Here is a 20824-nt window from a genome sequence, read left to right on the forward strand (position 1 = left end):
CCCTCAGAGGTCTGGAGGAGGCCTGACTCCTCCCTTGAGCAACTCACATCAGACCCCCATGGGAGGCTGCAACCTGTCTGTCTGTCTACCTGCCTGCCTGATTCCATTAAGACCCTTGGGGTACCCTAGTTGGCCAGTCTATCAGTCCTGCTCAATTTGAAGAGAAGAGCTTGATCACCTCTTATTAGTTAAACCCACGCTCAGGGGAAGGGGGACTGGAATGTTTAATCTCTGATTGTGCCTTCTGAATGGATGTGTGAGTAGACAGACAGCATAAACAATAGGTTGCTCTGTCTATGCACCAAGACTGGGAAGCACTAGTCACAGCTGATGGGCCTTCACCTGCAGTTCTGTGGTGACTGACACCTCACACCCTCCTTAGCTAAGCTGCTCCTAAGTGCCCCATGAAGGGCATGGCCAAACACGCATCTGTCATTTCAGTTTTTTGCTTACTGTTTCAGAATTACTCTTGCTAGTGTGAACAACTGACATGATAGTCTTACTAAGTAATGCCTGACAGCCACTGAATCAACTACTAAAAGTGGTCTACCCCTTTACCTCTTGGAAACTGCAATTTGAAATATGTGAGCCAGGTGTGGTGTCACATGACTGGAATCCCAACTATTTTAGCGGCTGTTGGGAGAATAGCAAGTTCTAGGCAGCCTGAGTGGCTAAATACAACCTTGTCTCAAAATAGAATTTTAAGTGGGGATATATCTCAGGGGTAAACTGCTTGCCTACACGCACAGGACACTGGATTCAACCCCAATACTTTCAGGAAAAATAAAGAAAGGGAAAAAAAAGGGGCCTCGGGGCTGGGAATTTAGCTCAGCGGCATAAGCACCTGCCTTGCAAGCAGGTGGTCGTGAGTTCAATCCCCGGTACTGATAAAAATGAAAAAGACAAAAAAAAAAAGGGGGGGGTGCTCCAGACTCCATGCAGCATCTGGCCAGATTAAAAAGCTAAAACAAAAAAACATGAGAAAATGTAACCAGCAGGGTTTGAGCAAAGGTTATAAATCGTGATGAAAGATAAAAAATCTTTGCAAGCAGGCAGTCGTGAGTTCGATCCCCAGTACCGATAAAAAGACAAAAAAAAAAAAAAAAAAAGAAAGATAAAAAATAACCTGAATTTTTAAAGTACCATTATAATAGCATACCGTAAAATTAAATGCTTATGTGTAAGTCTCACAAAATATATGTAATATCTATATACAAAAAACTATATATAAAACACTGATGAAAGAAATCAATACAACTAAACAAACAAAACTCATAAATTTTGTGGAAGGCCAATTTTCTCCAAAATGACTGACAGATTTATAATAACTTCAATCAAAATCTCACTAGGCATTTCGAAAATATAAAGGCAAAGAACTAATTCTAAAATAAAAAGGCAAAGAACCTGAATAACCAAAAGAATACTGAAAAGCATAGCAAGAATGGTAAATTCATCACATATGATTTTAAAACTTGTCATAAACTATACTAATCAAAACAATATGGCACAAGAATGAGAACAGATATACAAATAAAAACCACATGACTGAAACTAGTGAAACTTTTGGATTTATGGTTAATTGATTTTCAACAAAGGTTACAAGACAACTAATATGTAAAAAAGACAAACATTTGTAACAAAAGGTGCTTGAAATTAAAAAAAAGTTTGTGCTTCAAAATATTTAAGAAAATAAAGTCAAAACATACATGAATAAGAAAATATAAATCATGTAAATGATAAAAGACATGTCCTGCATATATAAATAACTATGACAACTCAATTAAAAAAAGGATACAAATATTAAAACCACAATAAGATGTCACTGCATATTTGCTAGAGTGGCTACATTAAGACAATTTCAAGTGCTAATGAGGATAAAGAGAACATCATATCATATACTGCTGGTAGAAATACAAAATGACATGCTCGCTATGGAAAATAGTTGCAGTTTCTTAAAAAGTTCAGCATAAATATACCACACAACTCAGCAATATCATTTCCTAGTAGTACACCCAAGTAAGATGAAAATATACGTCTTCACAAAGATTTGCCCATAAATGATCACGGCAGCAGCATCTAACTCATACCCCAAATGCAAATAATACCAATACTCATCAATTGGCAAATGGCTAAATAAAATGTGACATATCCATGCTATTCAGAAAAAATAAACGCACTGAACTACTGACACATTACTACTATACGGATAACCCTCTCAAAAATACATTGCTAAATGAATGAAGCCAGATCTGTATTAATAAGATGGGATTAATAGATGGGACCAAATAGCTAACATATTCAATTTAAATTTAAATAAATGTAAGGATTTGTTTTTGTAAGGATTCAGTCTCTGGTCAGCTGGCTCCGAGGCAGGAACATCATGGTAGAAAGACATACTAGAACCAAGCTGCTTAGTCCACAGTCACTACAAGCAAAGGAGAGCAGCACGAAAGAGCAATGGACCAGGGACCAGGGACCAGGGACAGATCCTAAGGTCATGCATCAAGAGCCACTCAGACTAATTCTCTACTCAAATCCCAAGCCAAGAAGGTGGACAAGATTAATAATCACAAGATCTACACCACTACAGTGTATGATTCCACATAAAAGGAATATCTAGGAATGTCTCTATAAAGACAGGAAGCAGATTGCTGCTGTCTGGAGCTGGAAAGGAAGAGCAGAGATCGACACAAATAGGCTGAGTGGGACGTAATAGGGTGATGGATAATGTCTTTTTTTAAATTTTATTTAAGGAGAAAAAAGAAAAAAAAAACAGAAAAAGGGTACAAGTTGTACAGAATTTCAGAAAAAATAAACAGTAGGAAATCACTAGTTAATAGATTACATATTGTCATCTTAGAAATAGTTGTTCAAGTTACAAAATTAAAGCATATAGAGGGGCCATTCAAACAGTGAGACTGCAAACAGTTTTGTTCAATGATTCAATAAAACTCAGTAATATGGTTATCCATCTTATACACTTAAATATACATGCAGTTAACTCCTTTCGAGCACTTTATTTTTCTCTTTTTTGTACAATGACAATTACACATTTTGGGTTTTATTACTGCCACAGTTCTTATCACTTTTTTTTGAAGACAGTAAAGCCAAATGTGACATAACAGGACAGAGTCAGTCAAATCAAAAGGATGGACATAATACATAATGTAAAAACAAAATACAAGGTGATCAACAATGGTTACCATAATGACTCTTGCTATCTTAAAAAGAATTGCCTATATCATAAAATCTAACAAAACAGTAAAGAACAAAACCAATAAAACCAAAACATTGGAGACATTAGAGGACTTCAAAAAAAGATAATAGTCAACCAGAATGGGCGTAAATTATATCTCAGCAATACTATTAAAATTTAAATAAAGGGCCAGGGATTTAGTTCAGTGGTGTAAGTACCTGCCTGGCAAGCATGAGGTCATAAATTCAATCCCTGGTACAAAAAAAAAAAAAAAAAAAACCCTAAAATTTAAATAAAGAAAACAGTGGCTCACCAAAGCCAACTCCTGGGAAGCGAAAATCAGTCGTTACATATTTTACAAACTGCCTGCCTTTCAGCATGATGGAAACGCATGGAAGTAACAAGATCATAAGACAGGTAATCAGGGCAACTGGCAAAAGCAACTATTCTAAATCAGGAAAAACACATTCTGTCCATGATAGAATATCAAACTGTTTTATTTTGAAGTGATGATATTCTAATTTTTCCAGAAAAGTAAGACAATAACACAGTATCATGGTTACAAGTAGTTTTTAAATTGTACAAAACACTTTCCATCTATGGAACTTTACGTTCTTCACACATAGTCTTAAGATGTTCCCAGGAGTTAAATTTCCAGAATAAAATGCTTTACTGAAGAGAGGAAAAGTAGATATACTGAAATCATATCTTATGCGTGTATGAAAATGTCACAATAAAGTAAATGTTTACCATAGAAAAATAAACCATCTATTACAAAAATGTAACACACTTGACAACAAAAAAAATCTAGGGTTGGGGGATATACCTCAGCAGCACAGGGCTTGCCTGGCAAGTGCAAAGTTCTGAGTTTGATTCCTGGTACCAAAAAACAAACAAACAAAAAAAAAAAATGGCTCTAAATTAAGTAACATTAGAGGAAGGCTATACATTTTAAAATTAGAGGAAGAAGAAGGTTATTTGATGTAGCAGGCAATGAATAGAAAAGCACAACTGGGTTATTGTTATAGTTTGTGTCTAGATATCCCCCCCAGCCTTATGCAACCATCGGGGCAGACTTCCAGTGTTTGTGATTGGTTCATAGTTCAGTGCAGGGATTATGGGCGGGTGTAGCCTACATACAATATAATGGACAGAAAGAGTCTTCTCTCATGCTCCTCCAGTTTTGCTCTTGCTGCTTTTGCTGTTTTCCGCTGTGATGAACGGATGCCCCCCGTGCCATGCCACCCTGCCTTAGGGTCAGCTGGTACTGACTGAAACTTCCATGAACTGTAAGCTAAATAAATTTTTCCTTCCCTCATTTTGGGCATCGGGCATTTTGTCTCAGCAACAAGAGAAAAGTAACTGACACAGTTATGGAAGTATCTGTGTTACAATGATCAGATAAATTTATGATAAATGCCATTAGATATGTATTCAAGGATAAGTGTGGAAGCCAAACTGGTAATAAACCCTCATTACTGCCTTCTTCAGACAAAACTCCAAGGCAGAGACGAAGGGACATCTTGCTACTGGCACAGAGTGATGGACATTCTCCACCTTCACTTCACTAACCTCAACAACTCACACACTTTTTCATACAAATTTTACAAAGAGAAAATGGCCACTATAAACTAGGAATGAAAGGGGAAGATGTAGATGGAAAGAACTACAAAGTAGGACAAGCAGACAACCAGTAGATGTGAAGGACAGAGGTGCATCTGGGGACACAGAGCAGGCCTGACAGCAGACATGGACTCTCAGAGGCAGCAGGACCAGGAAAGACCAACTTTGTTTTCTCCACGTTTATACCAATGCTGATGCCTGAAATCTTGAGTTGCGAGATAGCTGTAGAAGAGATATTCTAGATGAGCTGCTTCCTGAACTTGTAAAGATGTAGATTTGAAGCTAGACTACTGAAAGCTGGATCTTGCATATCAGTACTGGACTTATTAATATCAACTGGACTAATTAAAATCAATTTCTTACAGAGTGTAAGGAGGGCAATCAGTGTTTTACATATTTTGAATTCTTCAGTTTTAAAAAATTTATATTCTATTAAAATTTTAAAAACCCTATTGTCTTTTTGTCTTACTTTTCTCATTGTTGAGACAAAATACTCAATACTCAGAGTTAAAGGAGAAAAGATTTATTTTGGCTCACAGTTTGCGGAGGTGTTGGTCATGGTTGACTGGCTTTAAGGCAGGGTAGCATGCCAAAGGGCATGGTGAGTGGAGGGCAGGAAGGCACCAGAGCAATGAAGTAGGAAGGAAGCAGCAAGCAATGACAGCAGCCTTCCTTCTGTCCCTATGGTTCACCCAAGCTGTGTTCCTTTAGAACAGGTAGCACTCACATCTAGCGTAGGCCTTCACATTACCCACACCCAGAACTATGCAAAACTGATTAGTGGACTACTTTTAAGGGTTACAACCTTAATCCCAGGATCACACACTCTAGATCCAGCCATCTCTGAAAAGCCCCACCCATGACCACATGAGCTTTTGGGGGAACATGTAGACACAAACTATAACACTTTCAGAATGTATTTCCATGTTTGAAATCTAGGTAAGAATTTAAACTTTAATGCTAGTGAATCTAAAACTTACTTAAAACATCTTACAATTTGCAATTTTATATGCAAAATCAATAATTTAAGCAATAAACTGGTGGACCTGAATCTTTTCTTAGTACTTTCACTGAAGAAAAAATTAAGTCAACTCATGAATTCTGAATGACTTACAGCAATTAAGTAAAAAGGACGTAAGATATACAGACATGTTTCCTCCAAGGAGTTGAAATCATAAATTACAGTTGTCTATAATCATTCTTTAGTGCTCTAGCCCCCAGATTTAAAGCAAAAAGAAATTCCCATTATCTCTTAAGCACATTTTAGAGGAAAAGAAAGTAGCAGTGAAGAGTCCATAAAAATCCTAAGAGGGGAAACAGAAAAACCCTAAAAGAGATGACCCATACTGGAAGATCAAAACAATGACATTTTACAATAACCTGATTTCTGGAGACTTAAATGACAGAAATCTCCATAGATGCAGCAGCACTAAAACACCAGAGGCTTGTAGTGAGGACTGGCCCAACCCACCAATGAAGATTGCAAACCCGAATCTTTTCGGATATCTGTGGAACATGTATTCACGGGGCAGGCTCAGTCCCACTTCCAGAAAACGTCCCTCTGGAAATGTCATCAGCAAAACAGCAAAAGGACATTATGGCAATTTGGGAGACTCATGTAATACTTTTGTCCTAAACTTTAAGATAATTACAAAAAGCTTATTGGCTTGTATCTTTCCTGTACACTCACAGAAGTCTATTAATCTATTCAAATTGTTTTATTATTCACCATACTAAAATAAATTTCAAAATTCTAAAATATAGCCAGGCATGATGGCACATGTCTGTAATCCTAGCCAATTAGGCTGAGGCAGGAGAGGCTGTCATGAGTTGAAACCAGCCTGAACTACATGGTAAATTCAAAGCCAGCCTGAACTAAGATTCTGTCTCAAAAAAAAATTCTATGATATACTCTGGAAGTAAATTAAGAAACAGCATAACCCTGTAACATTGTATTACATTGTATTACATTGATTAAAAATCATTTTCTCTTCATATTATAACTGAATTTTATTTAGATGAAATGGTCTATCATACATACAGGATCTTTTCAAAAACTTTCATTTAAACTAAAAATGTATTAAACTAAATTACATTTTGACCATCAATATAGTTCTAAATTAAATGATTAATATCTGGTTAATTTCATCAATGTTGATGGCTCTATTAAACATGTCATCTACTTTCAACAATTCTCAGGATCACTGCCAAATCCCTATTTTATACCATGTTACATACTGTATTTTCTGTTGGTATACAAAGACAGACTACCATAATATTGTAGATCCTTATTTTCTGCCTTAAGCATTAAATACTCATTACAAGGTGAGTGTTTCATGGTTTCAGATTTCAATGTTTGACATTTCCCTGTTAGATGTTATTTTAGTGCATTCTTATTGACTTCCCTGCTTCAACCACAGACATTCCTCAGGGACCACCCAAAAGGCAAACAGCATCCCTGATTATAGATACAGACTCCTCATATGTAATTCCAAAGCACAGGCCAGGAGAAGCAAAGGTACAGAGAGAGGCACAAAGTCTCATACTGAGTCAGTGTTCACTGTGTGGATTTAATCACTTCTCCACTTTGTCATTTTGCAGTGTATCTGTGGATGGACAGAAGGTGAATGGATGGACAGATGGATGAACAAACAAGACCAATGGATGAACAGACAGACAGATCAAGCACATAGACAGATATCTGCTTATCATATTCCTTCATGCCAGGGCATAAGTATAATTAAGGTGGAATTTACTCAGCAGTATCTCTTAACAGAATAGATGAAAATTATAAAAACACAAACGGATCTGAACAACACAGTGAATTTAATAGATGATATTTATGATACTCTATCTAACAACATGGAATAAACACTATTTTAAAGGAGATGTGGAACATTCACCAACAGAGATCACATTCTGGGTTAAACGTTAATGAATTTAAATCACACAAAGAATGTGAATTAAACTAGAGCTCAATGAACAGGAACAAATCTTGAAAGCCATTGTCAAGGCTGAGATCTAGAATGTGCCCCAAAAGGCTCATGTAATCCAGAGGCTAGGCTTTTGGAAGGCGACTGCATCATGAGAGTCCTATACTCATCAGTAAATTAACCCACTGAAGAATGCGGAACTGAATGTGCTGTTAGAAGGTGGGTTCTGGTCAGGAGAGGAAGGTCACTGGAGGTATGACCTGGAAAGACGTATCTCCTATTGAAGTTCTGCTTCTTAGTGTTCCTCTACCACACGCCTCCACCGTGCCATTCTCCCCGGAGAGCATACCAATCATGCTTGGACTGAGAACTCTGGAACTGTCAGCCAAAGTAATTCTCTCCTTCTTTAAATTGCAAGCATCAGGTATTGCATCCCAGTGACAGGAAAGTGACTAAGACAGTCATCAAACATTTATTAAAACCTCACTTACAAGCCAGGTATGGTGACACATGTCTGTAATTCCAGCACTTGGGAGGCTAAAGCAGGAGGATTTACTCAAGCTAGAGGATAGCCTAGGCTACACAGTTCAAGGCCAGCTTGAATTAGTGACACTCTTGTCTCAAGAAACCAATCAAAATCAAACCAAACCACAACAACCAAAAAACCTCATTTCTAAATAACTCATAGGTCAAAAAAGAAATCGCATGAAAAATTAAAAAGTGTTTTTAATTAAGTGAAAATATAATATAATATATCAAAATTTATGGGAGAGAATCAAATTACGAAGAGAAAAAAAGCAACTGCATCTAAGTGTTCATATTAGAAAAGAAATAAAATTTAGGCTTATCAATCTAAGTTTACAACAGAAGAAACTAGTGAAAAAAAGCAAATTAAATCAAGTACACACTATTGGAAAAGAAGCACAAATATAGACATCAATGCAGAAAATAATAGAGCACTTTGAGACTATGTTAAGTGAAACAAATCAGACATAAAAGCTTCGAGTTCACATGGATTCTATTATATGAAAAATCAAAATATAAATAATTTAAAAAACAAAATAAAAGACTGATAATAGAAAATGGGATAATTTGCAAAGGAGAATAGTGGCAAGAGACGGAGGGAGGGAAAAGTGAAGGGAGGGGAAGGGGATTTAAAACATTAAGAAATGTTATGTACTGTACCAATTCATTACAAAAAATATAATCACTATGTACTACTGTAAACATGTACTGATAAAAATTAAAATTAAATGAGAAAACAGAGAGTAAATCATTGAAATCAAAAGTTGGTTCTCTGAGAAAGTAAATAAAACTGATAAATCTCTACTCAGACTGATTAAAATTAAAGAGAAGATAAAGTTACCAATATCAGGTATAACAATGGAAATGCAACTATGTATTCTACAGGTATTAAAAGGAGAATAAAGAAACATGGTCAGTAACATCACATCAATGTTTCTGGTAAGACAGATAAAATGCACAAATTCTTAGAAAGACATTGTCTTACTATGGTAACTACTATTATGTCAGGTTATCTGGTGATGAAACACAATGATGCTTAAATTGTTTGGTTCTGACCCGTGTTGCTCTGTTGCTATGTCCTCTTTTACCTCAATCTTCTCCTTTTTTTCCTTTTTTTTAAAACAAAGTTAATGTATTTTTTCTTATTTTTTTAATTAAGGAAAACTAAATTAAAAAATAGCAGGATATATTATAGTAACTTTTTTGTTTTCCTTTTAACCTGATTTGAACCCCTGTATTGCTCTCCCCATCTTGTTCTGACTTATTTTACTATATTCTGTTTTGTTTGATAATATCAAGTTTGAGGGTATAGGCAACTACTTTGAAGGCAATAGATTTACGATGATGCCCATTATGGTTTGACTATTATCTTCTTTTGAAGTCCTGTAAGGTCTCCAATGTAGGTTTTATTGGTCTTGTTCTGTATTGTTTTGTTCAATTCTATTATACTTGATGATACAGGCAACTCTTTTTAAGATAGCAAGAGGCATAATGGTAACCATTGTTGATCACCTGGTATTCTGTTTTTGCATCATGTACTATGTCCATCCTTCTGTTCTAACTGACTCTGTTTTGCTTTGTCACATTTGGTTTTTTTTTTTCTCTCCAAAAAAAAGTTTTAAGAACTGTGGGAGTAATAAAACCCAAAATGTGTAATTGTTATTATAAAAAGGAGAGGAAAAGAAGTGATCTAAAGGATATAACTGCATGTATATTTAAGTGTGTAGGATAGAAAACCATATTACTCAGTTTTTGTTGGATCATTGAACAGAACTGTCTGCAAACTCACTGTATGAATGTCCACTTTGTATGCTTTAATTTTGTAATTTGGACAACTGTATCTAAAATGACAATATGTAATCTATTAACTAGTGATTTATTACTGTATATTTTTTTCTTGAAATTCTGGAGATCCCGAGACTTCCAGGAGAACATGGCAGACAAATAACAGCAGCCACGGAGGCTCTCTGAGATTACCAGCTTAGAATCCAGGAGCGGTGCCGTGTGAGGAGTCCTACGCGAGGGGAGATGTACCCTGCCGACCCAGGAACAAAGTAAGCTGAGAGAAACCAACTGGAAATGCAATCCTGATGCTATAACAGGAACAGATAAAATCTCAGTGCTAAAGCTGGACCCCGCGCCACTGGAAGCCGCGATTTGAATTTCCTGCTGCCAACACTGCATCCCAATCCGCACCGCAAGGAGAGAGGTGCGCGAAAGCTCTGAGAGCGGGAATCGGCCCAAACGGCACTGAGAGCCGGACTGGCTCGACCTGCAGTAAGCAAAATGCGGACCCTTTCATAGACTAGGAGACTCCAACAGAGGACATTCTGGGAACAGGCAGACTAGCAGGAACACAGTCCTGCAGTGACTTTAGTTGCATATTCCCCTCTCAAGCGGGAGTGGTGGGGAGCGCTTGGCCTGGTGACGCTGCGGACTAAGATCCTGTAGGCTAGCCCAAATCAGGTCCCCGCACCTGGTGGTGCACCCTAGCAGTGAAGCATTCAGTAGGTTGACCTGGAGGGGCGGGCCCAGCAGAGGCTGCCCAGGTCTGTGTCTCCCTAGTACACTGCAGTGGGCAGGAACACCTAGCTTGGATTCAAACAAACTGCAACAGACAAAGAGGAAAAAAAAAAAAAACTGAGCCTCCTACATTCACTTGTATGGAAGGAACAAAAAGTATGGGAAAACGGAGCAACCAGAAAGGCTCCTCAGTCCCCAATCCTGAGAACACTGATCCAGGAAAGGTAAAAGCAAAAGAGAATGAAGACAGAAAACATGCAATATCAGACATGGCACCTATAGATATAAAATGGTATCTCCATAGCCTCATAGATGAGTTCAAAAATGAAGTATTAAATGAAATGAAGCAAGAAATAAGTAGAATAGTTAGAGAAATGCTAAGCACCGCCCAAGAAAAAACAGATGGTGGAATAGAAGAACAGAAAAAAAGGGGAGAATTGTTTAATGGAGAAAATAGAGAAAACATAGAATACATGAAGCAGGTTCACAGAGATTACCAGGAAACTAAAAACTCTATTGAAAGCTGGCATAACAGCGTGAAAGAAATTAAGGATAGATTATCACAACTGGAGGACAGATTTGTAAGGCAGGCACATGAAATGAAAAACTTCTTAAAAATAACAAGAAAACAAACAACAATAATACAAAGACTAAAAGATGACAAGTGGATCTATAACTTAAGAATTAAGAACATAAAAGAAGAAGTAGGGACTCAAACAAATGAATTACAAAAGCTATTCACAGAAATAACCCAGGAGAATTTCCCTAATTTAGCAAAAGGTAAAGATACTCAGATGTATGAGGCATACAGGACTCCAGCCACCTACAACCCAAACAGAGCTACACCCAGGCATATAATAATCAAAATTCCAGAAATCCAATATAAGAACAGAATATTAAAAGCCATCAGAGACAAGAAACAGATCTCTTATAAGGGAACACCCAGCTGTTAAAAAGAAAAAGAAAAGATAAGAAACCACATACTAGAATCTCTCAAGCACAAAGAAAAAATTTTGCAAAGAAAGTATGCTCAAATTGAGTCCAGCAATACACAGAAGGATAATTTCTTGTGAGAAAAGTGATGTTTACTACAGAAAAATAGATTCGTTCAATATTTCAAATGCCAACATACTAAAAAAGAAAAGTAATATAATCTGTTTAATAAAAATCACTATCCTTATCAAAATTTTTCAAACATGGAAGTGTAGGGAATTTCCTGAAATTGTTAAGCAGCATCTATGTTTTCAAAATAGGCAGCTAGTATAACAGTTACAATAAAAGACTTTCCTTTCATGATCAGGGAAGAGAAAAAGATGTCTTCTTTAGCTACTTCTATTAATGGTGTCCTAGCTATTATAGTAAGGCAAGAATAAGAAATAAAGAGGTACAAAGACTAGAAAGGAAAAGTAAAACTGTATTTACTTTCAAAAATACAATCATCTACATTAAAAATTATTTCAAATCTATAAAAGCAAAAAATCTTAATAATTTTCCTATAGCTGCAGAAATCCAAGTTAATATGTATAAAGATATCAATTATATGTCTAAATAGTAACAATAAATAATTGGAAATCATAATTTTAAGAGTGTCACTTATAATAGGATCAAAATATGAAATGGTTAATGATAAACTTAACAAAGTATCTGTAAAATACAGATACAATAAAAATTTACAATAAAAATAAAAATACAATAAAAATTTAAAAACTTCCTTGAGGGAAATTTGAAGACTTAGAGAAACTAATCTTTAATCAAAAGACTAAATACTGTTAAGATGTCAAATCTTTTCAACTTTATTAATAAATTTAACACAATCTCCAAGACAAGGAGGAACTGTGGGAGTTTGTGGCCACCAATCCAACCCTACAAAAAATACTGAAGGACATTCTAGACAGAGATAGAAAAAAAATATTAGGATTCCAGCAACAGTGGTAGAGAGGCCTCAGTGAATGGGGCAGACAGTGGAATGAAGGAGAAAAGTGGACAAATAATAGCAGAAAAATAGAATAGCAGAGATGAGGCAGAGATAGCCTTGATACACTAACAAAAAGAAACACAGGCAGAGTAATCAGGAGACAGGGTCCATCAAGATGCTCTGAATAGGAAGTATGCTCAGCCTGAAAGAGGGTTAATAAACTGAAAGTCAAAGATGAGAATACAATGCTCTATGTGACAAGGAACCAGAGAGAAATAGGGACAACTCGTCCAGCAGCTGAAGATAGGTTAGAAAGTCATGACACTTTTATGCAGTGGAGAACTACTCAGAAGGAAGGAAAATCTTGAGGTTTTAGTAGGTAAAGGAATACAGCTCAAGACCAAGCTCAGGGTAAAAAGGTTCAACACCAGTTAGATAGGTAACAGGTTGCCCCCTAATCTAAAAACTAAAGGAATTAGTGGGACCCAAAATATACAAAGCCTGAGAAAGGGAAAGGGGAGGAATTGTCTAAAAAAGGAAGGCAGAGGACATTGTTAATAGTGTATCAAGATTTAAAATCCACATTATTCTCATCGTTGTGTTTAGTTTGATTATATTCTGTTACAGTCTGTGTACTTGTACTAGATTTGAGGGCACAGACAGCTATCTCAAAAATAGCAGGATGTACTATGGTAAATATCCTTAATTCCCTATTAACTTAAACTGAAGCCTTGTATTACTGACATTGTGTTACTATGACTGATCTTATTTAAATCTGGTTTGTTAGACTGATGTTTTGTCTTGACCGATTTTATTTGAATTTGGTATGCTTGATAGTATCTTGATACTAAGAGCAGAGGCAACTACTCTGAAGATGACAAGATGTAATACGATAACCATTCCGGTTTGATTATTAACTGCTTTTGAAGTCCTACAATGTCTCCAATGTTGTGTTTTTATTAAAATTGCTGTGTAATGCTATGTTCAATTATATTATGTCTGATGATGTAGACAAGTCTACTGAAAATAACAAGAGACAGCATAGTAACTACTGTAGATCACCTACTATTGTGGTTTTATGTCTTTTTCATTTCATGTTTTTCTAGGAATTTGCTTTCTTGTCTTGCTTTGATCTGTTTTTCCCTGTAATACAGAAAGGATAAGTAAACATGTAGAGATTCATACACAGGGAGAATTTCTAAACAGTTTACAGGAACAGATTATATAATGAACAGATACTCTGAAGAAGAGACACGAAGATACCCAGTGCTAATTATGAAGCATTATGATATAAAATCTAGCAATACTGTTATTCACTGTTCAGAGTGATATTATCTAGTCTCTTATGTTCAATTTTAGCATACGTAAAGATATGGACAGCTACTTCGAAGTGAATGAGAGACATTATGGCAGCCATTGTTGACTTCCCTAATGTCTGGTCTTGAAGACTTAAAAAGCTTTCATCATCCTGTTCTCATTAATTTAGTACTATAATGTTCAGTATGTATTCACTGTGTGCGAAGATATGGACAACTCTTTTGAAGAAAACAAGAGACAATATGATAGACAGTGAAGATCTCCAGTGGTATTGCTTTGAAATCTGTGCTTCTTAAAATTGTTTCCTTATGATCTGTTCTGTTCTGTTTAATTTTACCCTTTCTAAAATAAAAAAAAATTAACACAATCCAAATCAAATTTTCAGTGATCTGACAAGATATTTCCTAAAGGACTGTGCAAAAATGAAGATTAGAACAGTCAAATTTTGAAAAATAAAAAAATGTTTCTTTTAAAACATGTTTTAAAAGCTAACAATACAACAAGACCATAAGCTAATAGGACAGTAAATGTAAAGATAGTAAACAAATATTTTTATATAAAAAGAAGGTAAATATGTAGGTACAATAGTAAGTTTATGCAAATATGATAATGTGATAAAGACCACCGCATAAAAGAATCTAGAAGTAGATAATTCATATATTGTCGAGGCATTAAAGCTATTCATTGGAAAAAAGGTACCCTTTGCAAAAAATAGTGCTAGAAAAAGTGGCCTCCACATGCTGTATGACTTTGACATAGGAAAAGACCCCTGGATAGGAAACAAACTGCCTGGACTAGTCACAAATTGGTAAGTTAAGACTACATCAAAATTAAGGTTCTTCAAGAAAATAAAAATACAAACCACAGTTTGAGAGAAAATATTTTCAAAATGCATCTAATACTTGTATCTATAATATATAACTCTTAGGATTTAATAAGACAAACAACCTGATTTTTAAAATGTACAAAATGTGAACCAATATGTCCCCACAGAAAACATACAAGTGAGTATTAAAAGCTGCTCACATTATTAGTCAACAGGTAACTTGAAGTACACTGAGTTACTAGAAAACATTACATTTTCACAGTTTCTTATGAAGTTAACATATACTTAACTATACAATCTAGTAATTCCAATCCTGAGTATTTCTCCAAAAGAAGTAAAAATATACACTCACAAAAAGAGCTGTACGTAAATGACCATAGCATCTCCATTCACAATAGCCGAAAACCCACAAACTCAAATGTCCATCAACTAATGGCTAAAGCAACTGTGGCACAGCCATCCAGCCATCCAGTGGAATATTACTCATGAACAAGAAAGAACTTACTGGCGTGTGGAACATGAATAAATATCAAAGCCATCATAGTGAAAAAATCCAGAAACAAAGATTATAAACTGCATACATCCAGTTTTTGAAAAACCTGTATTATGGAAAAGTCAAATTTATGAGGGTAGAAAACAAATCGATGGTTTCCGGGTGCTGGAGCTGGGGCTAAGGGTGAGCAGAGCACAGAATGGCTACACAGGGGTCCAGAAGAGCTCCTTGGGGTGACACAAATATTCTATATCACAGTGGTGGTAAGCGCAAGACTGTAAGCACATGTTAAAATGTAACACACTATTCATCTGAGAAAAAGAATGCTATTGTATATAAATTACACTTGATTGAATCAGATATTTTTTAGAATAAAAATTTTTGAACTCATAAAAACACTGACACGTTTAAAGAAATGAGTTAAATGTTAGTCTTCCAGGCAAATATCCAAAACTTACAATGTCAAACCAGCTGATGAGAAAATCCCTGCCAATGCCCTGTCACTAAACCCTCTAAACCAGAACCTTACTGCAACAGCTAGTGCCAGTAGTTCTGGATCAGAGACTCAGCCCTAAGACACTATCACCTACACAGCCACTTCTGCTGCGGTCCATGCTGGTGACAGGACAGTCACGCCATCCGCGTCACCCCCTTCTCTTCCCATCACAGCCCACACCTGGGGACTTCTGCCTGGCGTGCCTGAATCTAAACTCCCCACAAGAGGTTATAAATTCTGAGTATTCATGACACGAGGGAGCTACTTCTAATGTGGAAATGTCTCCAAACATAGAAATAGGGCTGAAAACAAGATGACCAGCTGGAAGAGGACAAACGTTGGCTACAGCAAACAATAAATGAAAACATTAAAGTCTGTCACTCTTGCTCCTCTGGCTCACCTCTGCTAATGCTACCAGCGTGCAGGCCTCATGTTCCCTTCCCTGATGGCTTTGTGAGGTGGGAAAGTGAAGCTCCTAAGGACCAGCAGGACCATCTCCTCCCGTGCTCTCTGGGGAGAGGTACCTGTGAGCCTGGGGCCAGAGAAAGGAAACAGGGAGAGAAATGGAAACCGGCTGCATTCCCTGGGAAGAGGAGACCCGTGCTCTACTTTATTTAGAGAATGAGAAAAATAACAGCCCAGAACCCCAGCAACGCCAGCCGTGCCAGGACACTGGGGCTCCTCGTGCTCTACGTGGCATGGAAGTGGCAGCTAAGGACGCTGGCGCTTGAACAAGGGGAAGGGGGCTCACAGTTTCTGCACAGGGGCTCAGAGGGTTCTGGAGAGTCTGGGGCCTGCAGCGGGGAAAAGGGAACCCCAGTGACTGACACTGGCTTTCCTGCCATATGGGGAAAAGGGCTTCATAATGAAAGCTAACTTTAATTAAGACGAATACAGGAACAGACTTTTCTTGTAATCCTTGGAGGAACGAAGGAATAATGAAAATAACTTAATTAATCTTAAAACACTAAGTATCAGATGAATTTATTTATTTCAGTGCTTTGCTACTTTAGTGTGAAAGCATGGCATAGGGGGAAACTGACGGGCCGTCTGTTCTGTTTCATGACCATCTTGTATCAGAGTGCTTTATGATTTAGCTGAGTCAGAACTGTAAGAAGGCGGACTTTAAGAAGGGGAAATTTTTCAAAATTCCTTGCTGTTTAGCTTTTCAAAGAACTTGTGAAAAAATCTAGTCTTTTTACTTGGATAGTGACACACCTCAGAAGAGTGTATCTTTCTTTCCTGGCTTGATTTACTTTATTTACAGAGTTCTTTATCTGACATTTTTGTAGGCCTTTCTGACATGGTGATACTGTAGTTGAATGTCCCTATCAGTCTGGATACCAGACTGAAGATTTATGTTGGGAAAAGCTATCTAGAGCCTCCAGATGGCAAGAGGCCAGATAAATGGCCTTTGCTGTTAAATACAAGCAAGTATTCCCAACCTCCCCACTTGGTTGAATAAAACCCCACTTGGCTATAATGAGCAAGCTACATTTGTTTAATGAAGCATTCATATGATAAAAGTGGCTAAATCAACAAGTCGAGTTATTTATGAACAAATAAAGCCATCTGAAACCATCAGGAAGGATGTTATATTCTGAAACCATTCTGTTTAAAAACAGGCTCCAACTGAACTATTTTATTCTTGTTTAGCAATAACAGTGGCTCTTTTTAAAATGAACACATTTTTTTTCTTGATTTCTTGGTTACGTTTGTGTCGGTACTAGTTTAATTTTTAACTAGTTTAATGCACTGTACAGAGTCCACAGAATTTTTTAAAAAAGACATTTTAACTGCAGAAAAAGAGAGTTTGCATCCTACCAGAATCTCTTAGAAATCTAAGAATTCAGAGAGAGAAATTCTATGGTATAATTAGGCTCTAACAATGACTGAGTAACCTCCCCAGCTTTGTTTAATTTGACCTTCATTTGTCTCTTTACACATTTTTCTCCCACTGTGGACTTGACTTGCGTTCAGCAATGCACTGGGCTCTCCCACTTCATGATCTGTGATACACATCTTCTTAGCTTAAAATAATATCCACGCACACGTGTGCTTGGTTTTTATTTTTGAGATAGGGTCTCACTGTGTTGTCCAAGCTAGCCTTGAACTTGCTATGTAGCCTGGACTGCCCTCAAACTCATGACCCTCCTGCCTCAGCCTCCTGAGTGCTGGAACCCAGTCACATACATCCTCTGGCTCCTTCTGACCCCTACCCATGCTTCAGACTTCAAATTCTCACTGACCTCCAGAACAGGTTACAGGTCCCTTTTAAAAGCTCTTCAGGTAACCTGCTCTCCTTGAAACCAACAGGACCCCCCAAATTCTCTTGACACAGGTCTTTCCCACTTAAAGTTCTAAGTCCAAACTATATGTAGATCCTACTATGAAGACCGTAACACATTAAATGCCCAAAAGATATTTAATGCTATTCATCAGGAACTTATGTTCCAAGCACTGTTCTAAGTGCTCAACATGAAACTTAGTAACTAACAAGACTGAGAGGCAGAATGATTATAACTCAAATTTTACCCACAAAAGACGCTGAGGCCTAGAGATGGAGCTGGGACTCAGCGCAGTATCAAGTCCTTCTGAATCTTTACTCCATACATTTTCCTAGTGTTGGTAAAAACAGACTTAGAATTCAGGTGCAGCATCTGGCTGTGTATTCTTGGCACATTACTTCAAATTTTTGAGCCTCAGTTGAGGGTATTTTTAAAAATGTATAAAAATATCTACCTCACAGGGTCATTTTAATGTATACATTAAACTGCCTGGTATAAAGGAGGTCTTAATAAGTAGTAACTGAATCCAATCTCAGAAAAATAAAGTTATAAGCAATAGAATAGTAGAGTTTATCTCAACAATAACTGTTCCAATAGCATGAAATGTGTCAAGCAGCTATGGTCATGCTCTTATTCAGCTGTGGTAGGTACTCTCAATCATCTGTTAAGCAAGTTTCATTCTGGTATATGAATTATTATACCCCCCCATTCCCCCGCAAAAAAAAGTCAAAAGATAGAATACCTGACATGACAAAGCAGTAGTGGAATTCAAAGATGACGTGCAAGGAAAAAAATTAAAAGGAAACTTTGTAAAACAAAAGTTAAATAAGACACAGTAAATGTAAAGGAAATGAAAGGTAGTTCAGAAAGAATAAGCAAGAAAAGAGTGAGGGAATTAAGGAGGGACAGGAGGCACTGCATTGTTGACAGCATCTGATCCGCCGATTAATGTTATTTCTAAGCAGATTAACCAAATCCCAACTGTTCCACATCAGGTTCTTTCTCTAAGCCTTCCCTCCCTCGTATCAGCAAATAAAAAAATAAAGAATTAGACAAAACAGAAGGTAAAAACCACACACACACACCAAAAATGTCCTGGGTTGACAGTCCACCCTGCGTCCTTCCACTGTGTGCCTACACTGAAATGACAAAGTGACAAGCTTCAAGGAAGCGGAAGAGAAGAGAATCAATCAGTCCCTCTGGAGGTTCTGAAGGGCAGCACCAAGCGCTCTCCCTGAGCACCGGGCACTGCCGTACTGGAGATGGACCATCATATGAGGGTGGGGAGCACAGAGAGACTGCATGGCGGGGCTGGCACTCTGTCCTAGGTATGGGACACTTTCCATCTTATTGAGCCTTTCCTTCCTACAACTTCATATTAACCACAGAACTGCCACAACCAGCACTGGATGGGAAGATAAATACACACACCACGTTACATACACCCACACTACTCACTATACATACATAGACCCAGATTTACCTTTTCATTTCCTAGTAGTTTTTGTTTTCTACTGTTTCCTTTCTAGTTTCCCTTAGCATTTCATTTTTGACTATACAGAATTCTTTTCAGGAATGGGTAGGCAACCAGTGCCATAGCTGGTTATATATGTAGTAAAAATCCTGCAAAATGGATAAATGCAGAAAATGTTTTTTTTTTAAAAAAAATTACACATTCTCCTCCGAAGGCTACAGACTAACCACTCATATACCACTCATATATACAATTAGATTAGCACAGTCCAACTATTATTTCTCTACAGCACATAAATTCATAGTATTTAAAGCACTTTATAACATTCAATCTCTAAAATGAGCCTATTTTACTATAAAGGGAAAAATACTATAAATCCCCAGAGACTTATCATTTGATCCAGAACAATAGATTTTTGCCTAACTTACTGTCCCTTCCTAATGAGTATTTCAGCCCTGTTGTTCCAGGACTGTGACCTTCTGACTCTTGTATGTGGTATGTACTGCTGGTGCGCTTCTTATGCCATTAGTCTTTCTCTAGAATTTGAAACAAGAAAAACTAGAAAAGGTCACCACTGACCAGGATTTTCATAGCAGATCAAGACAACGAGCATGTGGTGCCTCATGGAGCACACTGCCCTCGTCTGCTGTCCCTGTTCCTTTATTTTGGCTGCCCTCTGATGTTACACAAAATACAAGATTTCTGCATGAAGAAGTTCTGTGACAAGGCAGGTATGGATGGGGAAACATTTTCACAGTACCACATCATAGCAAAGAAAAACTCCGTAGCATTAGACAAATCAGTGTCCCCTTTGAAGCCTGTTCTGAAAGGACTGTCTTTTCTTTTCTTTCTTTTTTTTTTTTTTTAATCGGTACCGGGGATCGAACTCATGACTGTCTGCTTGCAAGGCAGGCGCTTATGCCGCTGAGCTAAATCCCCAGCCCCTAAAAGGACTGTCTTTTCTCTTTGCATGTCTAACCTTTACATTCCCAGAGATCATCTTAGATGGTGCTACAGCCCTATCAAAAGCCTACAAGAGAATCCATACAGTATCCCCATTAAGAAATTTTGAGACAATCACTGCTGAATTACTTTTTATTATATATTTTGGCAAGCTAACTTTTCTCGCTAAGTGGTGAGCTAAACTGATGCATTTACATCTAGTAATATGGGTATGATAGGGAGATACATTTTTATGGATCCCTTTACTAAATT

The 20824-nt window shown here is 37.1% G+C and overlaps 1 protein-coding gene across 3 annotated transcripts in view; it reads right to left on the reverse strand.

Moving 5' to 3' along the window:
* Igsf11 (immunoglobulin superfamily member 11) overlaps positions 1-20824 on the reverse strand; it is a 154610-nt gene that overhangs the window by 18751 nt on the left and 115035 nt on the right. The window contains exon 1 of one of the 3 annotated variants that reach the window (XM_063225014.1): positions 18878-19148. The exons of the other annotated variants lie outside the window; for them this stretch is intronic. Coding sequence (XP_063081084.1) covers positions 18878-18884 — 7 coding nt within the window. The 5' untranslated portion in view covers positions 18885-19148. Of the gene's footprint in view, positions 1-18877; positions 19149-20824 lie in introns of those variants that run through there. 3 annotated transcript variants of the gene reach the window in all.

This window comes from Cavia porcellus, unplaced genomic scaffold (genome assembly GCF_034190915.1).
Source record: "Cavia porcellus strain 051 isolate PalLab524CR breed Dunkin Hartley unplaced genomic scaffold, mCavPor4.1 scaffold_15, whole genome shotgun sequence".
In the NCBI taxonomy this organism is placed as follows: domain Eukaryota; kingdom Metazoa; phylum Chordata; class Mammalia; order Rodentia; family Caviidae; genus Cavia; species Cavia porcellus.